The sequence below is a fragment of the Parus major genome, chromosome 3 (assembly GCF_001522545.3).
Source record: "Parus major isolate Abel chromosome 3, Parus_major1.1, whole genome shotgun sequence".
Lineage (NCBI taxonomy): Eukaryota > Metazoa > Chordata > Aves > Passeriformes > Paridae > Parus > Parus major.
The window spans coordinates 41,650,388-41,677,441 of NC_031770.1; the positions used below are offsets into that span (position 1 = coordinate 41,650,388).

Sequence of the window (27,054 nt, forward strand, 5' to 3'; positions counted from 1 at the left end):
GTTAGGAAGACAATTTATTACATATTACTCTCAACATAGACCTTTGTTCTTGTACATTTCAAGTTGTACAACAAAAATAAGAAAAACATCTTATTCTACTTCTATTCTATAGTAGAAAGTTTAGAACTTTGATTGCTTTCCATATAATGGATAACTGATAAATGCTCAGTCTTTTGGTGAAGCAAATTTATCAAGGCAGAAGATACACTGATTTGCTGCTCAAGATACTTTAGGAAGCACTTCATTGCTATTTATTTGGTAAAACAAAGAGGAGTTAAATTCTCTTTCTTTCAGGAACATTGTTCATCTTCAATCACACGCTTTCAAAAATATCTAGGATGGTTCCATTGTAGCCTGTTCCTTGGCAGTCAGAACCAGCTCTGCAAGGGCTGAAAAGCTTTTTATGCTGCTTGTTTCCAGTCCCATCTTTCGTATCTAAAAAGATACAGAAAACCCATTAATTTTCTTTAAAACATTAAAAACCCACTAATTATTTTATTTAAGACATTTAGTGAAGCCTATGTTTTGTCCTGCACTGACATGTGGCAAAAAGCACAACTGCATATACTGCAAACTATAAAAAATTTGCATCCAACTTTGCCCAGTTAAGTCTCTCCAGTTACAGAAGTGTCTTTCAGGGAAATATTTCACCATCTTCTAGGCAACTTGTAACTAAAGCCAGCTGGAAGTTTTCCAGTGAAGCAATCAGAAAAAGAAACTTTGCTGTAGTTGGTTTTAATGCATTGGTTTCAACTGATTCTTTTTTTTCCATCTCCAAATGAAGTTTCTGGGCAATACTTAAAAGATAAACGTGAATACATCCAAGAAGAGCCAACAGCATGACAGTGAAAGCATTTCAATAGGCTGCAAGAGCCTACGGTTCTAGCCTTGAACTTCCTGGGAAACAAAAACAACTCTACAATTACAGAGGTTGCTGCAAGTAATTTCTTAGCCAGGAAATCTATTGCTCTGACAATAAGAAAAATACAGCCATGCAAACACTAAGAGTGCAGTGAAGCAGAAAAATCTGGATCTAACTAAAACCATAATGAAGGGATTCTGAAAAGGTGTTTGCTGCTGGAACTCTTTGTAACAGTCACATGTACCAAAACATTTCCCAAATGATTATGAATAATCTGTCCCAGTTCAGCTTAAATTCACACTGCAGTGATGGAAAAGAACAACAAAAGATCAACCCCAGGCAAAAACTGACAATAGGTTTTTTTAGTGAGATTTCCACAGTTCGACCCAATTGTGATTAGTCTCATATTTGAGAAAAGCATCTGGTCACACACAAGCCTACTTAATCTACCTGCTACAATGCATCAACAGCATCTGCTAATAAACAAGGTCAATGACCACTCCTTGGCAACTAATGATATGCACTCTTAGTTCAAAGTTTGTTCATACTTAAATATGATTTTTAGAAATAAAGATGTACAAAATGGTATGTTTATACAATTTAATGTAACTACTGCATACATTTCCTGGAGTAATTTCTTCTATGTTTTGCTATTTAAAATTTCATCTTTGGCACTGAAAAGCACTTACAGTTGTGCAGCACAACAAATCAAGCTGACATCTTCAAAGCTCTTGGGAACAGACCCTGACCACAGAGAACGTCAAGGCTAGGAACACCCCAACAGAAGGTGAGCAAAAGAAGAGCCATAAAGAAGTTTCTATCAGACCTAAGTCAGGTCCCTGCCCTCTCATCTGTAAACACAGGGCTTCTTCTTAATGCTTCCAAGCACTGAGCAGTACTTGAATTTTGAGCAGTAAGAAATACAAGCTCTGCATTTGTGTAAGGAAGCTCAGGAAAGAATGCATTGCTAAAGTGGTATCTATAATCACCAAGGTCTGAAATCATCTCCTTTACGCAAATGTGAAAACACAAAGTAAAAATCCAAATCCCAAACCCATACCTACATAGCTTTCAAGACCAAAAGCTGAGTCAAGGTTCCCTTTCCTTTTTCATCTCCCTTACAGATCTATTAATAATAATAATAATAAAAAACTTATTTCTCATAACTTACTTGCTCTCCAAAATACTCAACATCTAGGGCCAGCTGCAGTCGGATTTTGTTGTCATCACTCATGCCGCCATTTGTACCAACAGGGTTTGAAGTTGCAGTTCTTCTGGCTTGCTTCAACCTTTTTAGACTCTCTTCCATTTTCTTAACAGAACTGAGCACATCTGATACAGTTTCATAATACCTGAATTAAGGAAGGTTAATGAGAAAGAAAAAATCCACTTTACTGAAGAGTCTACTTCATACACAGAAGAACATCACTGGCCCTGCTGAACAATACCAGAAGGAATGGCTTCCCTTGCAAAGGAACTACTTATTAGCATTATTAATTAATCAGTATTACCATTATTAGTTCCAGAGGTCAATCTGAAGATTACTATTCAGTCTTGAAGACTCCTCATCACAACATTTTTTGACTTTTCAAGATGTTTGTACTCAACAGTGACCAAGGAATGCAACTGCTCCATTTTAAACAGTCAAGATCAGCCCCTCTTTACAATCAATAGAATATTGAGCAAAACTGCTTTTACAAACGGGACAGGAATAACAGCCTGACAGACCACCCACATATTTTTAGGCAAGTTATAAAAGTGTATATTCAAGCACACATGTGCACACCAGTCAGAAATGCCTATTTCCAAAATGAAGAAACTGATTTAAACAGGAGTCTCAGGAAGCTGGCAGGAAAAGTCAGAAGAACCCTAACCCTAATTTAGAAATGGTAGAGATAAAATCAAACACCACTGCCCACAGAGTGGGATCTACATTAAAGAAAACATAGACTCAAAGTACACACATCAACTAGTCAACAGAAGTTCAAAAAGACTTATGGACTGAAGAAGTCAGAGCAGCATATCATACAAATTAACAGATTGTTAATTCGTCCTGTGCCCAGGACAGTGAGTTAAGAAAACAGAACAACAGTGGGAAATTAAAAGATCCATGAGAGATGTGACCAGATTGAGCTCTGTTCTGCAATTTGCTAAAATATCTAACTTTCAAGGATCCTCTCTATGAAAACTATTATTCTAAGAATAAAAAGAGTTGAAAGAATCTTCCTGATGAATACTTTTAAACAAGGAGGCAACAGAAAGCAGACAAGATTTTTTAAAGGGTAATTGGAAAAGGATGGTTAAAGAAAAAGTGCTTGCCAGTGCCATAGAAACTTGTTTCACAATACCACTCTATGAAAAGTATTCCAGTAAAAGTCAGTCATGTCCTCTTTTCATATCTTGGTATTTTCTAGTCACACTCACTTGTGATTAATTCCTATTTCTGTTGTACTCCCAAATCCTTCTGCCATTTAAGCAAAGTGATTTTAAACTAGTTTATGCTGTTTTCTGTTTTTTTTTTTCATTTGGATGCAAGAATCTATTATCACAGCAATAAATTAATTATATGCATCTGTATTCTCAATAAAGAAACTACAATATTTCTCCATTTAAGAAGTTCAGTTTCTTTGACTTGTCTCTTGTCAGTAAGGATAAGATATTTTAAAACAAAATGATGAAAATAGTAGCAACAAACCACAAAAACAGAACTTGACAGAAAATTCTAATGAATTAAGAAATGAACCTGCCAGTCTTACTGGTGTTTAACGACTGCCACTGGGTTTAACCTAGAACTTAATTCAGTTTTGGAAAGTGAAGAACTGCTTTTTTTGGGGAAAAAAGCTCTGGTTGAGTCCAAGGAATACATAACAGCTACTTTGCATGGTGTAACCAGATTTACTAAAGCTTTAAAAGCAAGACTAACCAGGCACAAAGACATAGAGAAACAGACAAGAATTCACCCTAAGATATTTTAACTCAATAACCTTGAGTTCCAGGCTTGACATTCCAGGAATCTTTGCAGATCTTCAGCAATGTTACTTACCAAATGCTGTGGGTTAACAATAAGCTTTTTTCTATGCACTAAAAACTGGTTAAGAGACACCAAGCTTGAAAAAAGAGGTTTTGTGCAAAATGAAGATGACCAATGCAGTCAAGACCAACCTAAGCTTAGCCCTGTCCAAAACACGTAAGAAAAATTTTAAGAATAGTTGGTGAAGGTCTAAAACTGTCTTACAATTGTAAGTATATTCTGAAAGGTACCAGAAGAGTAAGAGTAGAGAGGCATAAGGAGGTAAAGGGCAAGAAAGTTCTGACTATGGTTTAAAACCTCAGTATTACTATGTGGTTAAATCTCAGAAAAAAAAAAAAATCAATCTAAGCTCAGCAGCAGCCAACAGACAATATAATATATAGAAATTTATTAGGAAAAACCATTTAAGGACAGACAGAAAGAACACTTTATACTTTAACCTGCATAGATTCTTCTGCTATTATCATCTATGATCTGACAGGTCAAAGAAAACCAACAAAGCAAAACTACTTGGATGGAAAAAAGATGGGAAAAGGAAAAAAAAAATCCATCAAAATGGGCTAAGGTGACTTCAGTTTTAGGCAAGGTTAGAGACATAAAAAAAATATAGCTACCACAAAGAGTAAATTATCCACAATGCAAAAAGTAGGGGGTACCTGTGAAGTTTTCTGGCACAACTTTCAAACAAAAGCAAGTATTGCTGTCTCATGTTACATGCTTTAACTGGCAGAACTCACAGAATGCAACACCCGTGCTCAGAAAGAATTTAAAATACAGCAGTAAGAATTTAAAATACAGCTAGAGAAATGGAAAAAAATCCATTAAGGAACCCAATGCATATGACTACTCATGGTCAAAAGTCCTCAAGATGCTAACTAGGAAACAGAAGATCTGCTAAAGAAAGTATTGCTTTATGACAGCCTTATTAAAACTGTGAAAAATAAGCTCTTCAGCAGTTTAAAAGGCCCAAAGCTTTTTTTTTAAACCACTAAAAAGTTGGATAATCATTACATACATTAAAAAAGTCAAAGACAGTAGAACTCAAGTTCTTGAAAATTCAACCACTGTTCATTGAAAGTAACACAAGTTTAAGGTCTTACATCATTTCTGAAACAAAATGCACATCCTCAGTTCACTGAACTGAACTAAGCAATTTTTCAAATGCCCTATCCACAATGTCATGGTTTGCAAGATCTGAGCAGGAGCCAGGTCTTTGGATTCCCTGCCCAGCTTTTCATCTGCCGAATACGCAACACGAGAGTAAACCCAAGGAAATATATCCCACCTAAAGAGTGCTGCACTTTGGTTTTCTTTACAGTTGTGTTAATTCATAGTGTTTTGTTTTTTTCCTGTGCCCATTAAATGGACATTGGAGTTTTTAACTAAGGTAAACAATGTTCTGTATGGTTGTCTTACTTCTGTGTGCTTTCAGAGAGGGCACCTTCCAGCCACTGATGAATCATGGGCTGCTTCAAGGCATCTCTGTAGTCACTCTGCAGTCGGTGGAAGGGCTTAAGAGCACTGTCAACATAAGGTGAAGCTTTAGTTGGCACCTCCTGGTAGATGACAGGAAAACAAGTCGGGGAAGAAGGAACCAGTCATTTACTTACTGAAAGTATCAATACCCAATTCTAGCTTATATAAAAAATGCTAAGCCTGTACCTAAGCAAAGAGATACATAAACCATTTAAGACAAGTCAGTGAAGAGATCATTGTACACAGGAAAGACACCATCACAAAATTATTCAGTAGCGTTATACAGCATGATATAATATTGAACAAGGTTCAAAATGCCCAAAGGTTTTTCAGAGATGCATGTGCCAGCCATCATTATTACCAGGGTATGATCCTGAATGCTCATGCATTTCTCTGGATCAGCTCATGCTGATTCCAGAGAAAGGTGAACAGACTATTACAGCTTCGTTAAAATACCTACAGCTTTGTGTTGCATTTCACTAGATTGAAGACATTGTCATGGGCTCTGTTAAGCAGATATGGACATGCCTGAAGAACTGGTAACAGCCTCAGCACAGGCCCTTCTGAGATTTATTTTTTCATTTGCAGGCAGCACTGACCTTGTTGGTTCTCCTATATAACCTTGGAACTTCCAGTGCGCTCTTCAGGTATGCAAAGGAGGACTCACTGAGATCCTGAATAATCCTGTTATTCAAATTAGGCACACAGGCTGATAGAGAAGTCTTTGAATCTTCCAAGGCTCCTATTAAAGTAAAAATGCTGAAGTTTAAACTGAGCTACCCTGCCCAATCACAACACAAATTATGTGAATTTTGTGAATCCCCTTATCCTCCTAATCCCACTCACTGTCTGGTGTCATGTACAGGACATGCTTACCAAATAAATACACACCAGCCATTTATAAAACACTGACAGTAACACCAACCATTCCTCAGCCAGACAAGTGGAGTAAAGCAACATTCTCCAGGTTCAAAGTTTTTCCAGTATTACCAATGAAGCAAGGGCTTGGACTGCTCTGACCTTCCAAAGAAACTATGTGAAATTCTCTCTAAACTCCCTATGGAATGACTGGAATATGTTCAACTCAAATCCATGACTGGCAACAGACCATCTACTGAGCAGGGGATGTGCACAGGCTCCTACATCTCTAAGAGACTTGGACATCTACCAGTAGTTCTGATTTAGAGATTTCAGTGAAATTCATGATGCAGAACTTCTGGCTATGCTTGCAGACAGGGACGAGTTCACTCACACAGCTACATGCCTAGCTTGAATTATTAAATTAAAATCAAACTCTGTATTTCACATAAAGAATGATCAAGTAAAAAAACAAACAAATGAACCAGAGACAAACCCAAAAACCAAACCAATCCAAACCAAAAACCCAGAAAGAAAAAAGGAGGCCAAAATTCTGAATTGCTTCTACCCTCTGAAGTTAAGGTATTTCACTATGATACTTTGATAACCCCCTGCCTCATGTGACTCATCAGGCCTGAGAGAGAACAGTCAATTTAGAAAAACATCTTAGTTTCAACTGGATAATAGAAAGCCTCTTCTTATGATTTCTTCCCCAGTTCTTTCAAAGTTTAATGATATGAATATTCTAGGATAAATTTCTCACTTTCTGGAGAAAAATCCTAAAAGCACTTTAGACTCACTCAATTTTAATCATTAAGCATTTTCCAGACTCAATAGGTCTGTTCAAGATTGTTTCTATTCAACAATTTAAACAGAACGCAAGTTTCATTAAGTATTTTCATCCTAAATAATGAAACTGTAAAAGTTGATTTTCTTTCCTTTGGCAGAAGGGATTTGGGAGAAAAGGGAAGGAGCCTCTCAGCTTTACCTGCAATGCAAGATATATTCTTGAAGCCAACCATTTCAAGCTTTGGTTTAATCATGTCTAAGATGTCAGGAATCTGAAAAAAAAATACAACCCAAAACTGAGAAGGATACAGTCATGTTATAAACATTTTAATTACTTTTGCTACATCCTGTAAGTCTGAAGTGCATCAAAAGACACGCTCAGTTTCTATGGTTTTACTGCATTTCTGCACAATCAATACTAGAAGTTCACAATACACACAGGAATTTAAGCTTACACACTAAATCCTCTACCTTACTATTGTACTTACAGGAAGTAATTGAGAATTAACAAAATCCACCTGCAATTTACAACTTCACATAATACAGAAAATTCAGCCTTTCTGAAAATAAATACACAGGAATCACCCCTACTGGGAGACAATTAACACCATACATCTCTACTAAAGATTCTGGATTGTTAATCAAGTATGATCATAATGATAAAACCTTTTCCAACCTCCAAGACTAAAACCAGCAAACACTTAAAAGAGAAGATAACATTAAAGCTGAATGTTGTACCACCCTCCAAGCTGCAACAGGGACTTAACTAGAAAAGGTAAGATTGGCAGATTCACAGCAAAAAATTGTAGAAAGGTATTATTTTAGGAGTTAAGTCCAGCAGCTACTGATAGAAAGAATTTAAATACCTGAACTGGTTTGTCCATAATCTGACATTCCAAATAAGCCCAGAGTAGGCCATGTATTTCAGGCTTCAGACACCCCAAGTTTTAGTATTTAAGGTTAAAAAAAAATTATGGTACATTATTTTAAACAGTTTAATGCCTTTACAAGATGCCAAAAACATTGATGAAGATTCTTTTTAAATAAAGCCAAAAGCACAAACCCGATCCTGGAGTTTGTCCAGATCTGCAGCAACATATATCAGCTGAGTACTAGATATAGAAGACAATGGCAGACTTTCTGTAGAAGATCCATTCCCTTGGTCCTCACTGGGGTTGAGGCTTAAAGAGGATTCCTTTCTACCAACTGGCACAGGTTTTTTGCTTTCCTTTGTATTCTCACTGGAAATGGGCCTTACAGAAACCTGAAACATCAAATTGAAGTGTGAACCTTAGTGATAGTGAAGGCAGTTAAAATTGGATAAACTGAAACAATATATAAAGGATTTGTAAGACTTCAGCATTAGAATGCCACACTTTCAAAGGGTATCACCAAATACCATTACTAAATAATGTAAAAAGTAAATTTTAAAGAAATTTGAGTGTGCTACAAAGTTGGACTTTTTAGAACAAATTTGTCTAACTAAGGTTATTAGAGAGCAGTCCTGTCCTGCTGTCAAACAACTCCTTTCTCCCACCTCCCCAGGCTCTCTGTTGTCAGGTGGCAAGTTCTGTCAGGCAAATGCTTCCCCTGACTACTCTTTTTTAACTCTGGTACTTATCAGTGCTTCCCATGAGCTAATTTAGCTGAGAGAATTAAGTCACTGAGTCACAAAAGACATTATAAATGGAGATCTTACTGCTGTTTTCAACTACCAAAGGGGCATGTATAGAGAAGACAGAGTCAGATTTTTCCTTGAGGCACAGTGACAGAGTAATAGGCAATGGATATCTACTGTAGCAAGAGAAACTCTGATCAAACAGGAGGAAAAAGCAATCAGTCACTGGATCAGGGCTCCCAGGAGAGAGTGCAATCACCATGTCTGGATATACTCAAAATCCAACTGAAGAGGCTCTGCAGAACCTCATCTAAGCTGGTCCTACTTTGAGTAGGGATTGGGACCAAATGATTTCCAGGAATCTCTTCAAATCCCAATTATTCTATTGCACTATCTCTCTATAGCACAAGAAACAGGGGCTCACTTGTATGGCTGGGACCAGGCAAAACAAGAGCAAAGCACAGTTTCTCTGCTTAGAAGCAGTAATCATTGATGCTGAGTCAGCTGCCCAGGAAATTTCAGCTTTGTATCTTCAATACTAAACAACTGATTGAGATGATATTACTCCTTCTAATTGCAGGGTTATTTTTCATCTGGCTCTGTTTCACAACTTCATTCCCTCTATCAACAACAAGGAAACAGAAGAGAACTAAGATTTTGTCTTCTTGTTTCAGTGGCAGAGGCAGCATTAAGCAGCATGAAGTACAGCTTTGGCAACCACCTGACAGCAGCACTGCAATAGTACTAATATTTGTGATAATCACGTATTTTGCAGTGATACTTTTTATAAGCCAAACTCATGAACTGCTTGAAGGTTAAAAACCATTAACTTCACCAAAAAGAACTCTTAAAAAGAGGTCACATACTTTACTTCAAAAAGTCTCTTTTTGATGGACATTCTCCATCACCAACCCCTCAAAGCAGGCTGCTCTCTCACCTCACTGATGAACACAGAGTAGCGTGCCAAGATCTGCAGGCTGAGTTTCCACAGGCGGTGCGCTAAAAGCGGTAAAAACATCTGATCTGACCAGCACTTCACAAGACTCGTCCAGACCATGTGAGTGGCCAAGAGACAGAAGGAGCTCCCACCTAGAAATTATTAGGCAACAAAGGTCAAGTTCCTAAGCATGTTTTTAAAAGATGTAACATCAGTGTAACTGCACTACTCAAAATTTAGAAAAGCAAAGTCTTACTAAAAGATACGATCATAAGATAGAAAATGTATTAAACATTGCCTGAAATAAACTCTTAAAATACTCTCAATTTCAAATTCCACTGAAGTCTTGCTGTAGCTGTGCAGGCAAAAGCAAGAAATGAGAATTTGCCTGCAAAGAAGGCAGAAACAGCTTGACCAAATAATCCACTTCAGGAAATAACATTTCCAAAATAATTTTTGGCAGTCTTTTGGAGAAGTTACATTAGATATGCCTGCTAGCCATAACATAATACTCCCTTAGCACTAAACTATTGCTCTTCTCCCAGTTACATGAGATATTTGCTATAAATATTTATTTAAAGCACTGTACAAATATCCATATTTAAACAAAATACTTTAAAAGGCGTTTACACAGTAACATTTTAGAGAATACAACTAGAAAGATAAGGAATGTGTCTGCAAGTTCCAAGCCTATGCCTTGAAGTGGTTAAGATTTATACATTTTGTCTCCCTTAGGATTTTTTTCTCCTGGTTTGCTTCAGAGGGCATGTGTGGATACACACACACGTTTAGGTGGCTCATAGCTGCCTTCCTCACAAGTATTTACTCTGTTCGCTGAAATTAGTTCTTCTGATTACAATATGCTTCTAATGCATGTATCATGTTATACCCTTCCACTCTTACTCTCCCTGTGCATACCTCCTCATCTCCTTATAAATCAATGTATGTTTTTGGAGCAGACACCAACACTATGAATGACAGCAAGTCTAAATGCTGCCAACAGAGACCCATTTCCACCTCTACACAATGCTACAACAATTAAGAAAAACATGCCCCAATAACACAGCACAGCATTTTGCTCGTCACTTAGAGGATGTTAAATGCTAACAGCTCCTTCTTGCACTGAGGGGATGGTTCCATAAGTATGTTAATGGCAGCTGCTAAAGAAGAGGTTTTTAGAAAGCAAAGTGATCACTGAAAGCAATTCTTACATTGCCATCTCTATAACAATGTTTTATACTGTTTGATCAGTTCATGAGAAATCGGGAAGCTCATGTGAACCATGGGATGCATGTTACTGAATACTCAAGAGACATACAACTGGTTCCTTTACAATAAATATTTTTTGCAATACAAGTTTACCTGGTGCCTCCTCTAGTGTATCTGAAAGTGCTTCCTCTAAGGCCCCTGCTATTTCTCTGAATCTGAGAGAAAGAAAAATTTTGAATATCACAATTCAACAGTTGCTTAAATTGATGCCTAAACATTTTTCAGTGTTTACTGTAGTGTTATTTCAATGTGATATCATTAGACATACACAGATTTTAAACCTGGGGTTATTTTTGCCCAACTTAACACCAGCATTCAAACACTGGAAAGAGACTCTTTGACATTTTACAGGTATATACAAAACTTATACTGTGGGATATTATCAAAGTCACTGTTGCAAACATTATCAAAATGATAGCTCACAGAGTGACAAATCCTCAGCCTTTTGAGGAGAGAAGCTTTTTTTGTTTTGTTACTGCTTTTAAACTAAAAGCAAACAAATTGACACATGCTTTCTTTAACCTTCAGATATGTCAGGTGATACCAGAGCTCCAGCTTTCTACATGTTTGTTAATGAGAAGTAGCATCAAGTTCTGCAAACAATTCTGTACCTAATAAAAATCAATAGTTTCTCAAGGACACCTGTTTTTTTAAAATTCCCCTTTTAAAAATACAATTTTTTTAAAAATTAAAAAAAAAAAAAATTAAAAAGAAAATCAAAATGACACCTCCAAACTTCTTTAGGTATAACAACAAATGTTATTAAAATGTCTGATACTTTTCCATACTTGAATCATTTTAAGCTTCCCTGGAGGAAGTTCTGTTGTTGCCGATTTCCTCTTTTTTGCTTTTATCATAGTAACTCTGTAAGTCTTTCTATCAAACTTACTAATTACAAACCTGTAGGGTTTCTTTAAATTATCTTAATGATCATTTTGAGATCAGGACAGGGGCCCACCTAGCTTTTCTTGTTCAAACTCCTAATAGACTAAGATTAATATTTAGCAAATAAACCTGTTTGTGAAATGGCTTCAAAACCTTAGTTCTGCCTATGCACTGCTTCCATCAACAGAGCAGTGTCTTTAAGTCTCATGGTGAAAAGGATTAAAGAATAGAATAAGGTTTTTAACAATGCTGTAATTTTTGCTGAGTATTTCTTACATAGAAAATAATTTCCCCACTGTCTGTTTCACTACAGTTTCACCATCAGCTGTACTGACATAACTGAAAGACTGTAACACCAGAAAGAGTAACTGGTGCTGTTTGTGCCAGCACTGCTACAGAAGAAATGCCTGAACATCTCCATCTGTTCTTCAAATGATCATTTCTAAAGGCTTTAGTAATGGCTGAATTTTCTGGGGAATTTCTGTAATTGAAAAAAGAAAAAACCAAACAACCTTAACTATAGACCATAAACTATAATGCCAAAGTGTGACATAACAGCTCAATAAATATCTTGAATGACTTAAAGGATATTAACACACATCAAGAGAAAGCTTCCCTGATAGATATAATTATTATGCTGCATTATTTTCACAACTGTGCACTAAAGAATGGGCACTTCCAAAGTTAGCAGATTATTCCAATATAAAGGAGCAATACAGTTGAAGATGAATCAGCTGCTGTTATCCAAACATTTCTCAAAATAGTACACTATCTAGAATTACAGCAACCTTGGATTAAAGGAAAATGATTTTTTGAAAGTGTTTTAATCAATCAGAGCTCAGAATACCTAATGGGAAACATTTTTGAAGAGAAATAATATCCTGAAGCTCCATTTCAATTTTACGAGCAAGATTATCAAAGTTTGATCAATTGGTCTCCTACTAGAAAAGTTGCATTTGAAGGGCAAAAAGGGCAGACATAGAGAACTATTAATGATACATATCTGTTAAAAGGTTCATAATGGCTGCAGTTCCACAGACACTTTTAGTGTGTGCACCACTATGTAGTCAATACTCTTGCCCCTTCCCTTGGGCCAGCATGAATACTTGTACAGTTAAGTGGTTTGGGAAAACTGACTGGAATTGAACATCAGTCTTTTTTTTGTCCTGAGTAACAGATCCTTATCAGTTCCCTACAAAACTGCAGGAACAGATGTTCAAGCAAAAAACCAAACCAGGGTATCAGATGCTGTGACTACTGTTTGACAAAACACCATGAACCACCAAAACACTAAGGCCCAGTTCCCAGCCCCAAGCTCTTGTCACTTATATAAACTCTGCGACTCCTAAAATTTCTGGATGGAATTTTTTGGCACAAATGTAGATTCACCCTGGATTAAAGAAACTGTATAAATGTGACTATGGTAGCGTTATTGCCAATTACATAATTGTGCAATAAAAAAGGCCACTAAAGTGATCCAGGTTAAAAATAAATATCAATTTCTCTTCCCCATCTTTTGGAAATTACACTTTTTTATTTTTTTTTTGAGAGGCTCTCAGAAGGCTTTGGATCAAGAGACATCACACATGGCACACGTGGGTCATAGCAGACCTCACCAAGGGTTCCTTGCCTGGAAGGCTGCCCTCCAGCCCTACATTCAGACCTCTAGACTACACTTTCTAAAAATACAGTTCTACATTCTACTTTGTTCATTAAAATTCTAACATTACTAGAATTAAAATAAGGCTTTTTTTGGGTCTCTCTGTTCTTTTCTAGATGCATGGTCTGTAAAAGGAAATATTACAGATACATCAGACCTGCTAGTAAAATAACCTAGAAGTTATTACATAGCTCCTCAGGAATAGGAGGACAATCTTTGGGAAAGCAATGCTACAAAACCCAGCACTTTAAAGAGTGAGACAAAAAGAACTTCAGAGACATTGCTAGATCTGGAAAAGCTTAAAGTTCTTAAGTCTTTTAGTTCTCTAAGTCTAAGAAAAAACATTTCTTCCCTAACAGTAAGCATTCCCCCAGATTTGCACAAGTAGCATCTTTCAACATACAGCTTAGTTTCAGGGACAATGGAGAAAAAGAATTTGAAACAAGAGCTCAGGACTTATTTAGATCTGTTCCTGAAAGTCTTATGAGTAGCTTATCAAATCTGATGTAACAAGACAGTACATATTGAAGAGTAGTTATGTGGTTTTTTGCTGAATTGGTGAAAGTTACATAAAAGTTACTTGACTTAGTAATTGAATTCTTAGTTTGATTTCCACTATGAATTGTTGACAAGTGAGAATTTGAACAACGAGGAGGTGTGACCTTAAGCCAGATGATCTTGCCATGACTAACCTCTGCTTTTGCAAGAGTGAACAAAAAAGTGCATGCCAACCTTATTTGAAAATATACAGGCAAATTCCATTTATTGTTAAAGCTGTGGTAAGAGGGATGAGCTCTTAACCGTTTCACACTGGCCTGGGAGCCACACTGTCGTTCAAATTTCCGTACAAAATCCATACTGGTGGTGTATTTCTGCAGGAAGAGAAGGAGCATAATGATCACACAAAGGCTTCCAGCAAACAAGGAAGGCCATCACCCATTCAGCAGAACTCCTGTATCATGTTGACACTGCCCCTCATCACCTAATCACACAAGGCTAAAAGCCTGGGCTGCAGCAAAACCAAAACCAAACGAACTGGAAAGTGTTACTCTATGGTAACAAAAGCTAGCCCAGGACACTTCTATAAAACTGTCCAAACACGGTGATCAAACAGAATTGATCAGAGATTTGTGAGTATTTCTGAGCTCAATCACTGGGTCATGCTGCACAGTGCTAACAGAGACAGGTGCAGCAGATAAAAATAATGCAACAAAGAGAAATAATCAGGAATGAAACTCAGAAGTACACATAGCCAACCACACATGAGAATGGAAGCACAATTATTTTTGTTTGTTACACAGGCCCTGTATTATAAGAATTTCTAGATCTGTTTCCCTAAAAATCGCAAAGATCAAATATATGCAGAAGAACTTCAAACAATTTCAGATAAACTAACTTAATCCAGTGTATACTTCTAAAAAGATGTTTATGAATAATATGAAGTTGGTTGCAAGCAAAAAAAAAATTTACATTAATCCCAAAACACACTGTGGCTTTGGTCTCAACAGCATGAGAACACTGAAAAAAATGAAGTGATAAATCAAATAATGAACAAAGCAGAGGGCCAAACACTTGGTAAAAACCAGAAGTAAAACAGTATAGAAAAAGTTATTTCATACAAAATAGACCTTGCTAACATATCACAAAACTTACATAAAAGAATTTAAAACCAAAACACAACTGCAGTTAAAATTACTTCTATGGAATGAAAACTAATTTGGTTTCTGTGCAAGTTTCTTCTATTAAAAAATAGGAAAAAGTCATAAAACCTATCATATAGTCTCATAAATCCCCTACTTAATTAATGAAATAAGCCTGAATGAATGTCTCAGTGCTTCTGACTTCACTGCAGGGTCAGGGTTCAATCCACAATCCAGAGCACTACAGGAATGATGTGATTTTGCCTCTTGTGAAGCAGTAAAACCTTATCAGGAGAAGCCCCTGTGTTGCTGCTTAGAGGATCTACTCTCAAAAACTTTCCTGTGAGCAAAGGACATGAACTGCCACAGAGATGCTTTTGTATTTTGTATCTCAGTAAGTTCATAACTTTCTGTTACAGGTATAATTACGGACAATCTTTCTTGTCAAGATAGTATTCTGAAAGATATACACAGAAGCTTTTATGTAACTTCTTTTCTCCTAACCTGCCTGTATTTATAACACAATGAACCTGTAAAAGGTATGGGAGGAGTTAGACCCAGAATGAGTGACAGATTAGTTCTCTTTCAGGCCCCCCTTAGATAATACACCCAGCACTGTTAAAAGTCAAACAAGCTGTTAATGCTCTGTTACCCTAAGTGTAAATCAGAGATATAAACCAAACACTCTGTAAAGACATATCATTTTCAAAATAGAAGGCACCTCAAGAGACATTTATCTCAGTATTGAGAACATTATATCCAGGAGGGTGAACAAACTGCAAGATTGGTTCCTATTTCAGCTTCTAGGATTGAATTGTAGCACAGCTATTTAAGAGAAGTAAAATAGGGAAGCAAAATGGAGCAGTTTTCAAATAGAGAAATCTAAACTTAATCTCAAATAAATGTTTCAGGATAAAAGAAGTATTCTTTTCAAATACCCATAAATGTACACATCTAACTCAAATAAGGGCACATCAACCTGAAAAAATTTTTAAAAACCACCTCGCACAAACACTTAACATACTTAACACTGCCAGTCTGATTTTTAAAGGATTTAAAACAAATGTTTCATTCAATCCCTTTCTCTCTCCTCTACACCTAAAAACCCCTTAACAGATAATACTGCATATTCAAAACCTTTCAGCATTAAACCTATACATAGACACATATGCAAATAAACATAGAGAAAAAAACTTTTCTGCATTTCTATCAACCTAGAAAACAGAGATGAAAGATTGTTGTCTAAAATCTGTGTAGGATTACTTGGCTCATCATCAGTGCAGAAACAATTTTAAAGGGGTTTAGCCCTCCTCTTAATTCAGAACTATTAGTCTTTAGATAGGTATAATAGCATTTTTACACTTGACATTTCAACTTTGTATTGATTTTAAGTAACATATTATAATGATTTTAATGACTCCGAGTAACTTAAGTAGTCAAAAGCAGTCTGGAAAGTACTGAGTACTTATTATGTGATTTACCTGGAAGTCATGGGTGGGTGTTGGGGTTTTTATGGTTTGTTGTTTTTTTGATTGCTGGGTGTTTTTTAAATAAACACAATGCCTTTGTTGGCCAGTATCAGTGTAACACAAGATGGGCCTTTTAAGCACATACAGCTTTTCTGAAGACAAAATACACTCCTGTACATCATGCAGCACAGCACAGCAAAAGCCCAACAAGGCTGACAACCTGCAGCATGCAGAGCATAAGGTGGAAGCTTGAAGAGTGGCTAAAGCTTTATGGTAAACGAAGAATTCTCATGAGGGAGGAGGAACACACTATGGTGTCACCTGCATGGCACTACCACAGTTTCCCTCAACATCCATGTAAATTTGCTTCTTATTCAGAGATAGCACTGCAAACACATTCAGTCATGCCTACCTGCCTTCACTTATTCAATCTGCTGGTGCAAAAGAGATCTTAAATTCCAAGAAAAAATATCTAAGTGCTTAGTAAAAGCAGTTTTGCAGGAACTCATGAAGAATCACGTGCCTTATAAACCTCCACTGGCAAGCCAGCATTTTCTTAAGTCATCTGTCCTGATATGCCAACAATGCCTTCTCTCAGACAATTTATCACTGCTTCCCATCTCTAGCTTGAAAATAAAATGTTTCACACTAATCACAAGTCAAATTGCCAGGGGAAAAAAAAATCCAAATTTTTTCAATAATCATGGTTAAACACAAGTAGACAGGACATGAGGAAAAGCAGAAAGTTCTTATTTTCTACTTGTAACACACTTTAAAGCACTGCCAGAGCCAATATTCATACCAGACCATGAAATCTATTTCACCATTAGTAAAAGATGATGTTTTAGAGACAGAGCAGCACTACCAATGAAGAAAATACAAGCATGACAAGTACTTTAAATTCATTATTTAATATAAGCTTGTAATACCAGAGAAATACTATCTCTGTTTTCTAAATCTGATGGTGCTGCCAAGTATTTTCAGGTTTCAGTTGATTTGTGCTTATAATCACAACATAATCTGCTGTACTGCAAGAGAGCAAAAGCTAAAATAAGCAAGTGAAACAAAGAATTTTTTTTCATCTTCCCATAGTAAAAAACAAGTTGCAACCCAAGCATTTAATTAACATGACAGCTCCTGCTATACCAAAGTTCTATGAGTGAACACTGGAGTCACCCACTCCCACCTTCAATAATGTTGCAATTCTACTCCCAAAATCAACAGTAATTCATCTAACTAAACGGTGTCCAATAACTTCTGCATGAGCTTTCCTAACAAACTTGTGGGGAAAATTAATTCCTATGAAAACTGAACCAAGCAGTTTGAGAACCCCCTCTTCCAAGCCATGCAACAACATGAATTTAGACAAAAGCAGCAGGGGGTAAAATGTTAGAGAACATCACTCGTTCAATTCTCATGTGTGTCACAGAAATTAGAAAGGGAAAAAATGAAAATTAATTACCTCATGAAACACATCTGGGTTTCCAGGGTTAAAAAGTGATGGTAATTTCTCTTCCAAACCACGTACTATTTCTGGCCACACCGAATTCACTAAGAAATCATATCCAGGAACAATATCTGCTTTTTCACTGAAAAAAATTGCAATTATTCCATGGTTGTATTTTACCACCAGGCTTTTATTTGGAGGCAGGAATCACTAAAAAATAGATGCATGGCACTAGACAAAATGCAATGAAATTTTCTTACGTATTTATGCTGATTCCCTTAAACTGCTCTTCCTTTGAAGAGTCCTTATTTGATTCCAAAGTCTCATCAAATCCAAAGTGATTTTTTGTAACATTCAAAGCGTTTTAAAATTTTATCAGTTATATATTTTGCAAGTGTGTACTAGAAAATTATTACATTTCAGCTGAGAAATCTTATTATTATTGGTATAATTCAAGTTTTAATAGCTCCAAACTTCCAAGACCTACCAAGTAGGAATAATGTGACTGATGGAATTAGAAGAACTTTTTCCTAATTGTTCCAAACTGTATTTATACATGATGCTATGTTTGATCAAAAGATTAAAAGCTACCTTATGAAAACTTAAAAATTGAGAGCAGAAGAGATAAAAGCATTCAATTCCAATTTTATATTGTATAGCATACCGCATTACAAAGTAGAAACATTCCATTATTAAGAAGAACAATTAAAACTTGCTGAGGGATTAAAAGAATTAGAATGTTAGTAAAACTTAGGAGTCATAAAAAGCTCAGCAATGGATGACTAATTAGAAAAGTAATTCTGCAGTCCCTAGGGGCTACATCCATAGTTCTGCTAATTACAGCAGCCTACTATATTAACCATCCTGCAAAGAGATGAATAAATGGATACAATTCAGTAGACCTGAATTATTTAAGCTTGAAAACAGGCAATTTAATTGCATAAGGAATTAAGCACTTTTTGAGAACACAGTGGAAGCACAAATCAATTAAACCTGTAGTTTCTGTACATGCAATAAATCAGTCAAACCTCTGAGGATTATCCCCACTTTTCTGATGTGCACTAACAACTCAATAACTTCTGAACTTGTATTTTAATAGCTTTATTATGCTCTTCTCCCTGGATGAAGCATACAATCATATTTAATGTGTTCAGAAAACCAAGTTACCTGACACATTGTATTATGCACAGAACTCACTTCTACTACTGAAACACAGGATTGTCTTTGGTTCCTCTAAAGGTCTGGGCTGCAGCACCAGGAAAGTCTGTTCACTGTTTTGTTTTGAAAAACACAGGCATGAGATAGAAATCAAACTTAACTATCAATCTTCAGCAGAGACCAGAGAGATCATTAGTGCATGAAAGCTGATAATGCAAAGGATTTCAAAGCATACAATACTTGTTGTAACTTCAGTGCAGCTGAGAGAAAGCCCAAGATATTTACCTGGAAATCGCTCCCCCTGTTACTTCACGCAGGAGACGGCAATGATGAGGAACAAACTCCAACAGCCTATTGTACATGGCCTGGAGGCCATTAGGGTGAGATTGCACATACTGCTCCACCATCACCTGCCAGGAACAGCTCAATGTTAATTGCCAGAAAAGTGAACATAAAATATGCTGTAATGCAAGACTCACAAAACCCTAACACTATAACCTCAAATATTGGAATAGTCAGTATATTACTTCATTATATTTTCCAAGTACAACTTGCCAGCTCGAGTTATTACTTCCTTTCAAGCAGCACTCTTAACTGCCAAGACTGGCCCCAAAAAAGAAGGAAGGAACTCCCTTATTTTAAATGTGAACCACTGTGTCTGTCCTCCCAACCCACTGCCACATCACTGTCACTTGAAGCAATCTGCCAAGTTAAACAGGCAACTGGTAAGCAAACTGCTAAGCAAACTCAGAATAAAGTGAAAACTTCTGAATGTTGAGGTGTTTGGTCCAACCCCAAACACAGGCAAACCAAAGCAAAAATCTTCTGTGACATTGCTAAGCCTTTAATGCAGCAAGCAAATCAGTTTGTCTGGACAGTATCTCACACTCAGTGAAAAGGGATAATCTCTGACATAAAGAAAAGGAAGACAGTAGGAAAAGAACAATAGCTTGTTTCTTCTGGTACTCTTACACATGTCTGAATACATTTGCTTCTTGCTACATAAACAAGTGGAATGGTGCAGAAGTGGTGAAAACCTGAGAAGTGGTGAGACCCAGATAAAACCAAGGGGAAAGTGACACATCCCACACTGCAGCAGCTGCTACAGCACTTAGAAGACTTCCCATGGAAATCTGTCCTAATCAGGAGAGGTTTGACTTTTTGATTCTTCAGCCCAAGAGAAATGGAGGTAAGAAAAAGAATCCCAACTGAATATAACTTGCAACTGGTAACAGGTAGGCAAGAGAATTCCTCCATCCTTTTTTTCTTAAATAGCAACAACAACCAAATTGACATTTTGTTGCGGCTCAGTTCTGTTCTCTCCACAAAGATATTTTGAAGCTGCTAACAAAAGCTGGAGGTTCACAGGAAAAATAACCAATTTATTTCCAATTGGTAAACAACTGGAATTTTTTTACATTATTTTACCTCATCTACATAAGGTTTTACAAGCACTTGACCAACCAATGCCTCTGCATCTCGTGTTTTGTCAATTGTTGCATAAGTGCGTAGACAGTGCCGTATTATGTCAACATTTGAAGTTTGAAGGCCTTCCAAGAGCAGCCCTTCCAGAGACTGCTGCAACATGGCTGTTATTCCAGCTATACGCTACAAAGAGAAAGAAAATACAGTCATAAAAAGCCAAAATCAAAGCCTTGTTATCATTGTTGAAGTAAATTCATCCAGAAGTATCTAACTTAGCTTTCTATCCTCACTTGAAAAGTACGAAAGTTTTGGTAACAGCCAGTGCTGAACAAACATTAACACAAACTTAATGAGTTACTGATGACATAAGATTATATGTAACACAGGATTTATTCAAATAAATATAATAAATTATATAAATTAATATAATAAATATAATAAATTACAATAAAGTGAAAGGCAGTTATTTTCTTCTATATGTTTTAAGTTCTATGGTAACTTATGTCAGGTCTGCTTTATCCTGAGGAAATAAGTCAGTAATTATTCCTTGTTCAACCAGGATTCAACAATAAACAAAAGATTTACAATAAGTGACCAGGGATAACAATTGTAGCATTTATCCATCACTGTCAGAGATTAAACAGTGTGTACCCAGCACTGCTTGTCAAATTACCACAAACAAATGACACTGAGTAATGCTAGCAAAAACCAAAGTAATTAGATTTCTTCTGGCACCTGCCAAACATGTTCTTTTTGCAAACCATTTTTCCTGATCTCCCAGCGCATCCTTTCTACTAGATTGAGTCATTGCTGCACTACTTGCAGATATACTCTCAGCCCAAGATGGTCCCTACAACTCTGTATTCGAAGGAAGTTCAGCAACACACATTAAGGTAGTCAGAGCTGAACTATGAATACAGCCAGATCTCTCCCTTTTTACATGATACATTGTGTTCATCCATCCTAAAATGATTCACAGAATTTGCAAAGTCAGGAACCCAGCTGATGACTAGTCATGAAAGCTACATTCTGATGAGCCTTAGCAACAACAGGTACAGGACAGAAGTCCTGGCAAACACCATTAAGGAAGCTATGTGACAAATGTTCTCCCACCACATACACTATTCTGCTGCTCATGCTCATTGCTGCTATTATCCAAGTTTGATAACTCAGTAGCCAGAGGAGTCTTTTGAACTGTCCATGTAACAATAAGATTCCATGGATGTCTGGTGCAGAAACAAGTTTATATTGCCAACAGGCAGAGGCACAAAGTGAAAAACTGTAACTCTGAACTACCTCACTAGCTTAAAAGCCATTAAGAATGACACCCTCATGCTAATCAGCTTAAAGCATTACCCCATCTCCATATTCACAGCTTTCTTTGACCACAAGTTTTCATTTATTCCCTCTCCCCACTGAATAAAAAGAAGAAAAAGAAATCCCACCAAAATATCAATTAATCTTTTACAGTAGGTAAAACAGCATACTGGGAGATTAGTAATGGCCAGCATTATTTCATGAGAAGACAAACTTGAATATATTCAAGCCAGCCACTGTGTAGGCACATTCCATTTATATTCTGGTCTGTACACTGCAGCTAACAAAGCCAACATAAATTGCTAGAACGAGGCCTCAGTATCAGTAAGCAGACAAACTGCAAGACACATTAGGCTGACAAAAATGTCTGTCGTATTTCCTACTCTTATTCTCAGTAATTTATCCTAAGTAAGTAAGCAAACAGGGCGTAAATCCTCAGATAAAGCAATAGTTCTAGTCAACGGATAAAAATGACCTCATGAAACCCATTTTTTCTCCATAAATTAACTCAATAAAACTCTGAGGGAACAGGCATTTGTCTTCCAATTATATTGGTTTTGCTTGACTATGCAAGTGTTAAGTGTCATGCAATACTTACTGGTCTCACTTTGTCTAAAAGTGGCATTCCTTTGCTTTGTACTGCATGAAACTGTAGTTGATTAAATTCTGTGGCAATTCTCTCTAAAACTTGTCCAGTTAGAAGTGGACTAGAAGAGGTGATACAAAATGAGAATACACAGTTAGATCCTTTTAAACCAACACACTCTCATCTGTAACAGATAGAGCTCTCCCTCAATTTTTTGTAGTTTAAATATTTTGAATTCTGATAGGTACCAGTATAATTATTGCAATCAAGCAATAATGATCTGAAGCACACTATATGATTAGTGCTGTTTTGCAGCTCTAACATGAAGTGGGTGAAGCAGAAGCTGAGAGGAACATAAGCTCTTGCCTCAGCAGTATGAAGCACTTTTTTACCAGATGGCAGTTTTATTCTCACATGAAAAGTCAGTCTTAAGAGAGCTCTGAAACTGCACCAGGTGACCTTCACCCATATTGGCTTCTTTCTTACTGTCATGTAGTAAAACTAATAACAATTATCTCTAGAGAAAAACAGTCCTACCTTTCTCGAGTCCACACAATCCAAATAATAAGCCAAATTTTTAGTTGTTCAAGTATGATCTTAACTGCAAACTTAATTCTGCAAAATGCCTCACCTGACTGAAAACAGCTGCTTTTGTTCCTCTAGGTAGGTATCAACCTACTTTCTGGTACACCTACCCCCCACTACCATGTGATCCAGCACACTGAGCTAAAGAGACACTCTGACACTGTGTCTTCCCTCTAGCTTAAACTGTACTTGCATCCCAGTAATGCCTTTCACAGGTATGACTGGTACATCAGTTCTAAAACTGGCTGAAAGACATCTTGCAAAGGCAGAGGAAGTGGTTTGACTGGAATTTGTCACAAACCTTTCTTGTACTAGGTTTGCCTTGCTTGCGTTCAGCTATTCCTGCAGCAGTCCTTTCACTTACACATAAGCAGAGAAAACAAGAAAAACTATTTTGTTCCACTTACAAATGACATTGGGATAAACTGTAGAGAGTATTTCAGATGTGACAGGATTAGTGACTTCCAATAAAACAAAGTAAAATAAACTGCACACTAACTTCTTAGAGCTGGCTTACCGAAAGCACCTCAAGTAATTTGGAACTCTGGAGTTTGAGTTACACATTCTGTGAATGACTGGCTTGCAGAAGACTAAAACCAATAAAATACTAAAATTAGAGTAATTTATTCCATCAGAGTTACATTCCAGTATATCCTACTGCTTGTAAATTCACCTTCAATAACACCATGAAATTAAGTTAGTCCCATCAATTACAAACAAAACTGAACATTATAAATGTTTTACCTGTTTCCCTCTAATGAGGACAATTCTTTAGTGCCTTGGGAATGTAAAATCTTCTCAATTTTCTCAACAGACTGAATAACATGAATAAGTCTCAGGACACACATCTGTAATTAAAGAAAAAATTTTCATGTCTAACCCAAAGCCCAACTGACATCACCTAAAGAAAATATTTTAGATGGTTTCTTAGTTCTTTGGGTTTTTTCTGGTTTAAGTTTTCTCCTTTTATCTTAATACTTGAGTCATGTCTCAGCTGAAGTATTACTCACATAAGTCCATAAAACACCACAAATAAACATTTGTCACAATGTAGGACAGCTGTTCCTATCCTTGATGCTTTTCAAAGTCAAGCACAAAGACAATGTTAGTATATCACCTGCCTATAAAAATTAAACAGCTGTACTTCAATTCCATTCATAAGAAGTAAGTTTATATCCTACTGCAGTCAAAAACAAGAATAACTATAACTAAAAAAATCCAACTAAATCAAACATAGATTTTATGTAACTACAGTAAAACAAAGGTTTATGATCAACTAGACACTGTAAAATATGAAGTCTGTCAACCAAAATGTCAATATATTTTACAAGTACAAAATCCTACACAGTGTGCATCTAGACAGCCTAGAACTTTCTAAATTTCATTTTCTCTGGCAAAATCAAAGTCATCCTAAGGAAGATCTTTTAAAGGTAGTAATTTATTTGTTGTACCTTTTTTCTTCTAATATCTTCTTGTTTAGTCATCCGGTCATCTATTGCTTGAATTCCTTCACTGACACATGACTTAAGACTCTGTGAAAGAAAAAGTCAGTATGTAAAGCTTGCTTCCCATTTAAGGGTTGAAAAAAAAATCTAAAAAAAAAAAAAACTAATCCAAATTTAAGACAAAGATTAATAAAATTATGGGACTAATAAAAGCTACAGTACATCAAGTGAAAAAGCCATAAATACAACTAAATAACTGAACATAGGACCTGCTCCTTAGGCATTGCCACTGCAAATATAATTATTTCCATTCTTTTAGTACCTTAGAGAGAACAAATGACTTTTGCCTAAAAACAGGCAATCAACCCATTACGTTTTTATGTCTTGCAACTCAAGTTATAAATCACTTCTAAATAATATTATTCATGTAATAAGGATTTCCCTATGCTAGCTGATCCTTTTTCTGTTAGACATGAAGGGTGTGATATTTTGAAGACACATTTATGCAGCAAGCATCCCTTTGAACTGGCTGCCAAGATGATCAAAAATTTCCCCTTCCCATAAATACTAAGTCAGTGTGGAAGAGCCAGAACAAGATCCACCTTCAAGAGGGTGATATTTTATGTTTAAACCACACACTGAGCAAAGGAAGTCCATAAAGGGACAGTGGAATCTGAATTATCTACCATCTTTTAAGTTACTCAAATATTAAAACAGTTTCAAGATATCTTCATAGACTTGTCTTGCAAGAGTCTATTCACTTGCAAATGTAAGAAACTCTTTATCTCTCGGTTGAAATGCACTACAGGAAACATAAATTTACTGCAATACAAGTGCTTGAAAACACAATGATTCTCCTACTAGCAGTCTAAGTCATCAATTTTCAAAGAGAAGTTTATTGTAATGAATATTAACTTGAGTAGAAGACATTCTGTACATCATATGAGAGTGAGCCGAAGTTTACCAAGCTGTTGACAGTGATTGTTTTGAACATACCATAACTTCTTCCCTTAACTGTCCCAAGGGTACTGAAAGCTGATTGAGAGCCTTGTCCATGCCAACCTAAAGAAATTACCACAAACCCATTTATTTTTTCTTAATAAGATCATATGTGAATTACTGACAAAGCCTATAATTTTACAGATATTAAACAAGAACTGAAAAAACCATAACTTCCTTTATCACTTCCAGTTTTAAATTCAATGCAAAAGCATGCAATCTCAAATACAGGCATAAAGATATGAGACTGCTTTCACACAAAGCCAAAAGATAAACAAAATTTCCACCTATGGAAATTTTTCCTCTCAGAAGTATGTTAAGTCTCAGTCTTTGAATCTGCGCAATTGGAACAGTCACAATTTTCAGACACAAAGTTGGGGTTTTTTTAAGATACTTTTACTACAGAAAAGTTTAAAGATTCCTAAAAGAATTCTTCAGAACAGCCTTACTTTTACCACTGCTATTCTATCTTAATAATTTATTTCCTTCAATTTTTAAAGTGCTGACAGTTTGAAACAAAGTTTGCCCTGAGTCTCACTCCCTAATGAATCAGCTTTTCAAGACAAAATACATACATCTCAAACATTTACTACAGGCCAAGTGCAATTCTGTACAGCAGTTAACTATTACAGGAATGGTGTCTCAGTGCAAAGATTAGAGACCTCAGTTTAAGATGCCTTAAATAATAAACTGCCAAAATAAAAGCCATATATTTTTCACATGAAAAATAAAAATCTCACTGAACCACATTAAGCCTGAACTACACAGTACAAGCAGTGACACTTACTAGATTTGTTGAGAGATTAACAAAATCGGCATAGTCCTTATTTATGAGTTCTACCATAGCAGTTTTAAGGAGTTTGTAATAGAGCTCCAGATCCTCTCTGAGCTCTTCCAATTGCACACGTTTCCTGCAGTCTGACACAAAATGATCCACATCAAAATCCGCCTGAAAGTGAAACAGGAAAGAGAGGAGGATGTAAGTAAATAGTGCACACAAGGAACACACCCGAAATAAAGTACTCCGTATGTCTGTGAGCTGACCAAACTAAAGCTCATGGGGACGAAAGGCTTCTTAACGCAGAAGTTAAACTCTTGGTTTTTAGGCTGAAAAGCACAGTGCCGTGGGGCTGAATATCCAAAGACCAGCTCTCCAAAACACAGGAGACTTAAAAAAAATAAACAAACCACGAAACAACAGCCAAGAGTCGAAATTCAGTACTGGGAACTACTCCAAGCTCTCCAAGTAGTGAGGCCTCTCGCTCCCGTCAGTCTCAGAGCCCGGCCCTACCTGGATGCCCCTGTCAGTGACACCCTCGGCGCTCCTGGCAGCCCCCGGCCGGGCTAAGGGCCGCGGCGGAGCTGTAAAATCCCGACCAAAGCTCCGGGCCGCTCTCTCCCCGCACGGAGCCCGCCACCTTCATTCTCGGGAGGCCTCTCGCCCCTCCACAACCCTCCAGCCCCGGCGGCGCCCCCGCACCTTCATGAACTCGTCCTTGTCGAAGCAGAGGTTCTCGGGGCCCCGCGGCAGGTTCATCTTGGCCTCCATGCCGGGCCCGCCGCCCGCACCGCCCCCGCGGCCAGCGCGGCACCGCCGA

At 36.8% G+C, this 27,054-nt stretch overlaps 1 protein-coding gene across 4 annotated transcripts; it reads right to left on the minus strand.

Moving 5' to 3' along the window:
- COG2 (component of oligomeric golgi complex 2) lies at positions 1 to 27,054 on the minus strand. 4 transcript variants are annotated; one of them, XM_015622157.3, is made up of 18 exons: positions 26,937 to 27,054; positions 26,244 to 26,405; positions 25,454 to 25,519; positions 24,464 to 24,544; positions 23,757 to 23,860; positions 22,440 to 22,548; positions 20,528 to 20,707; positions 19,385 to 19,509; positions 17,957 to 18,083; positions 14,118 to 14,257; positions 10,934 to 10,995; positions 9,572 to 9,723; positions 8,080 to 8,280; positions 7,216 to 7,288; positions 5,969 to 6,111; positions 5,310 to 5,449; positions 2,034 to 2,214; positions 1 to 435 (listed from the first exon to the last, which is right to left on the minus strand). In XM_015622157.3, exons 1-18 carry the CDS (start codon positions 27,003 to 27,005, stop codon positions 334 to 336), a joined length of 2,217 nt encoding a protein of 738 aa, XP_015477643.1. In that variant the 5' UTR covers positions 27,006 to 27,054; the 3' UTR covers positions 1 to 333. The 4 variants fall into 4 exon arrangements, with proteins under 4 accessions (XP_015477643.1, XP_033368547.1, XP_015477644.1 ...); XM_033512656.1 differs by lacking the exon at positions 25,454 to 25,519; XM_033512657.1 differs by lacking the exons at positions 1 to 435; positions 2,034 to 2,214 and having other exon boundaries at positions 5,307 to 5,414.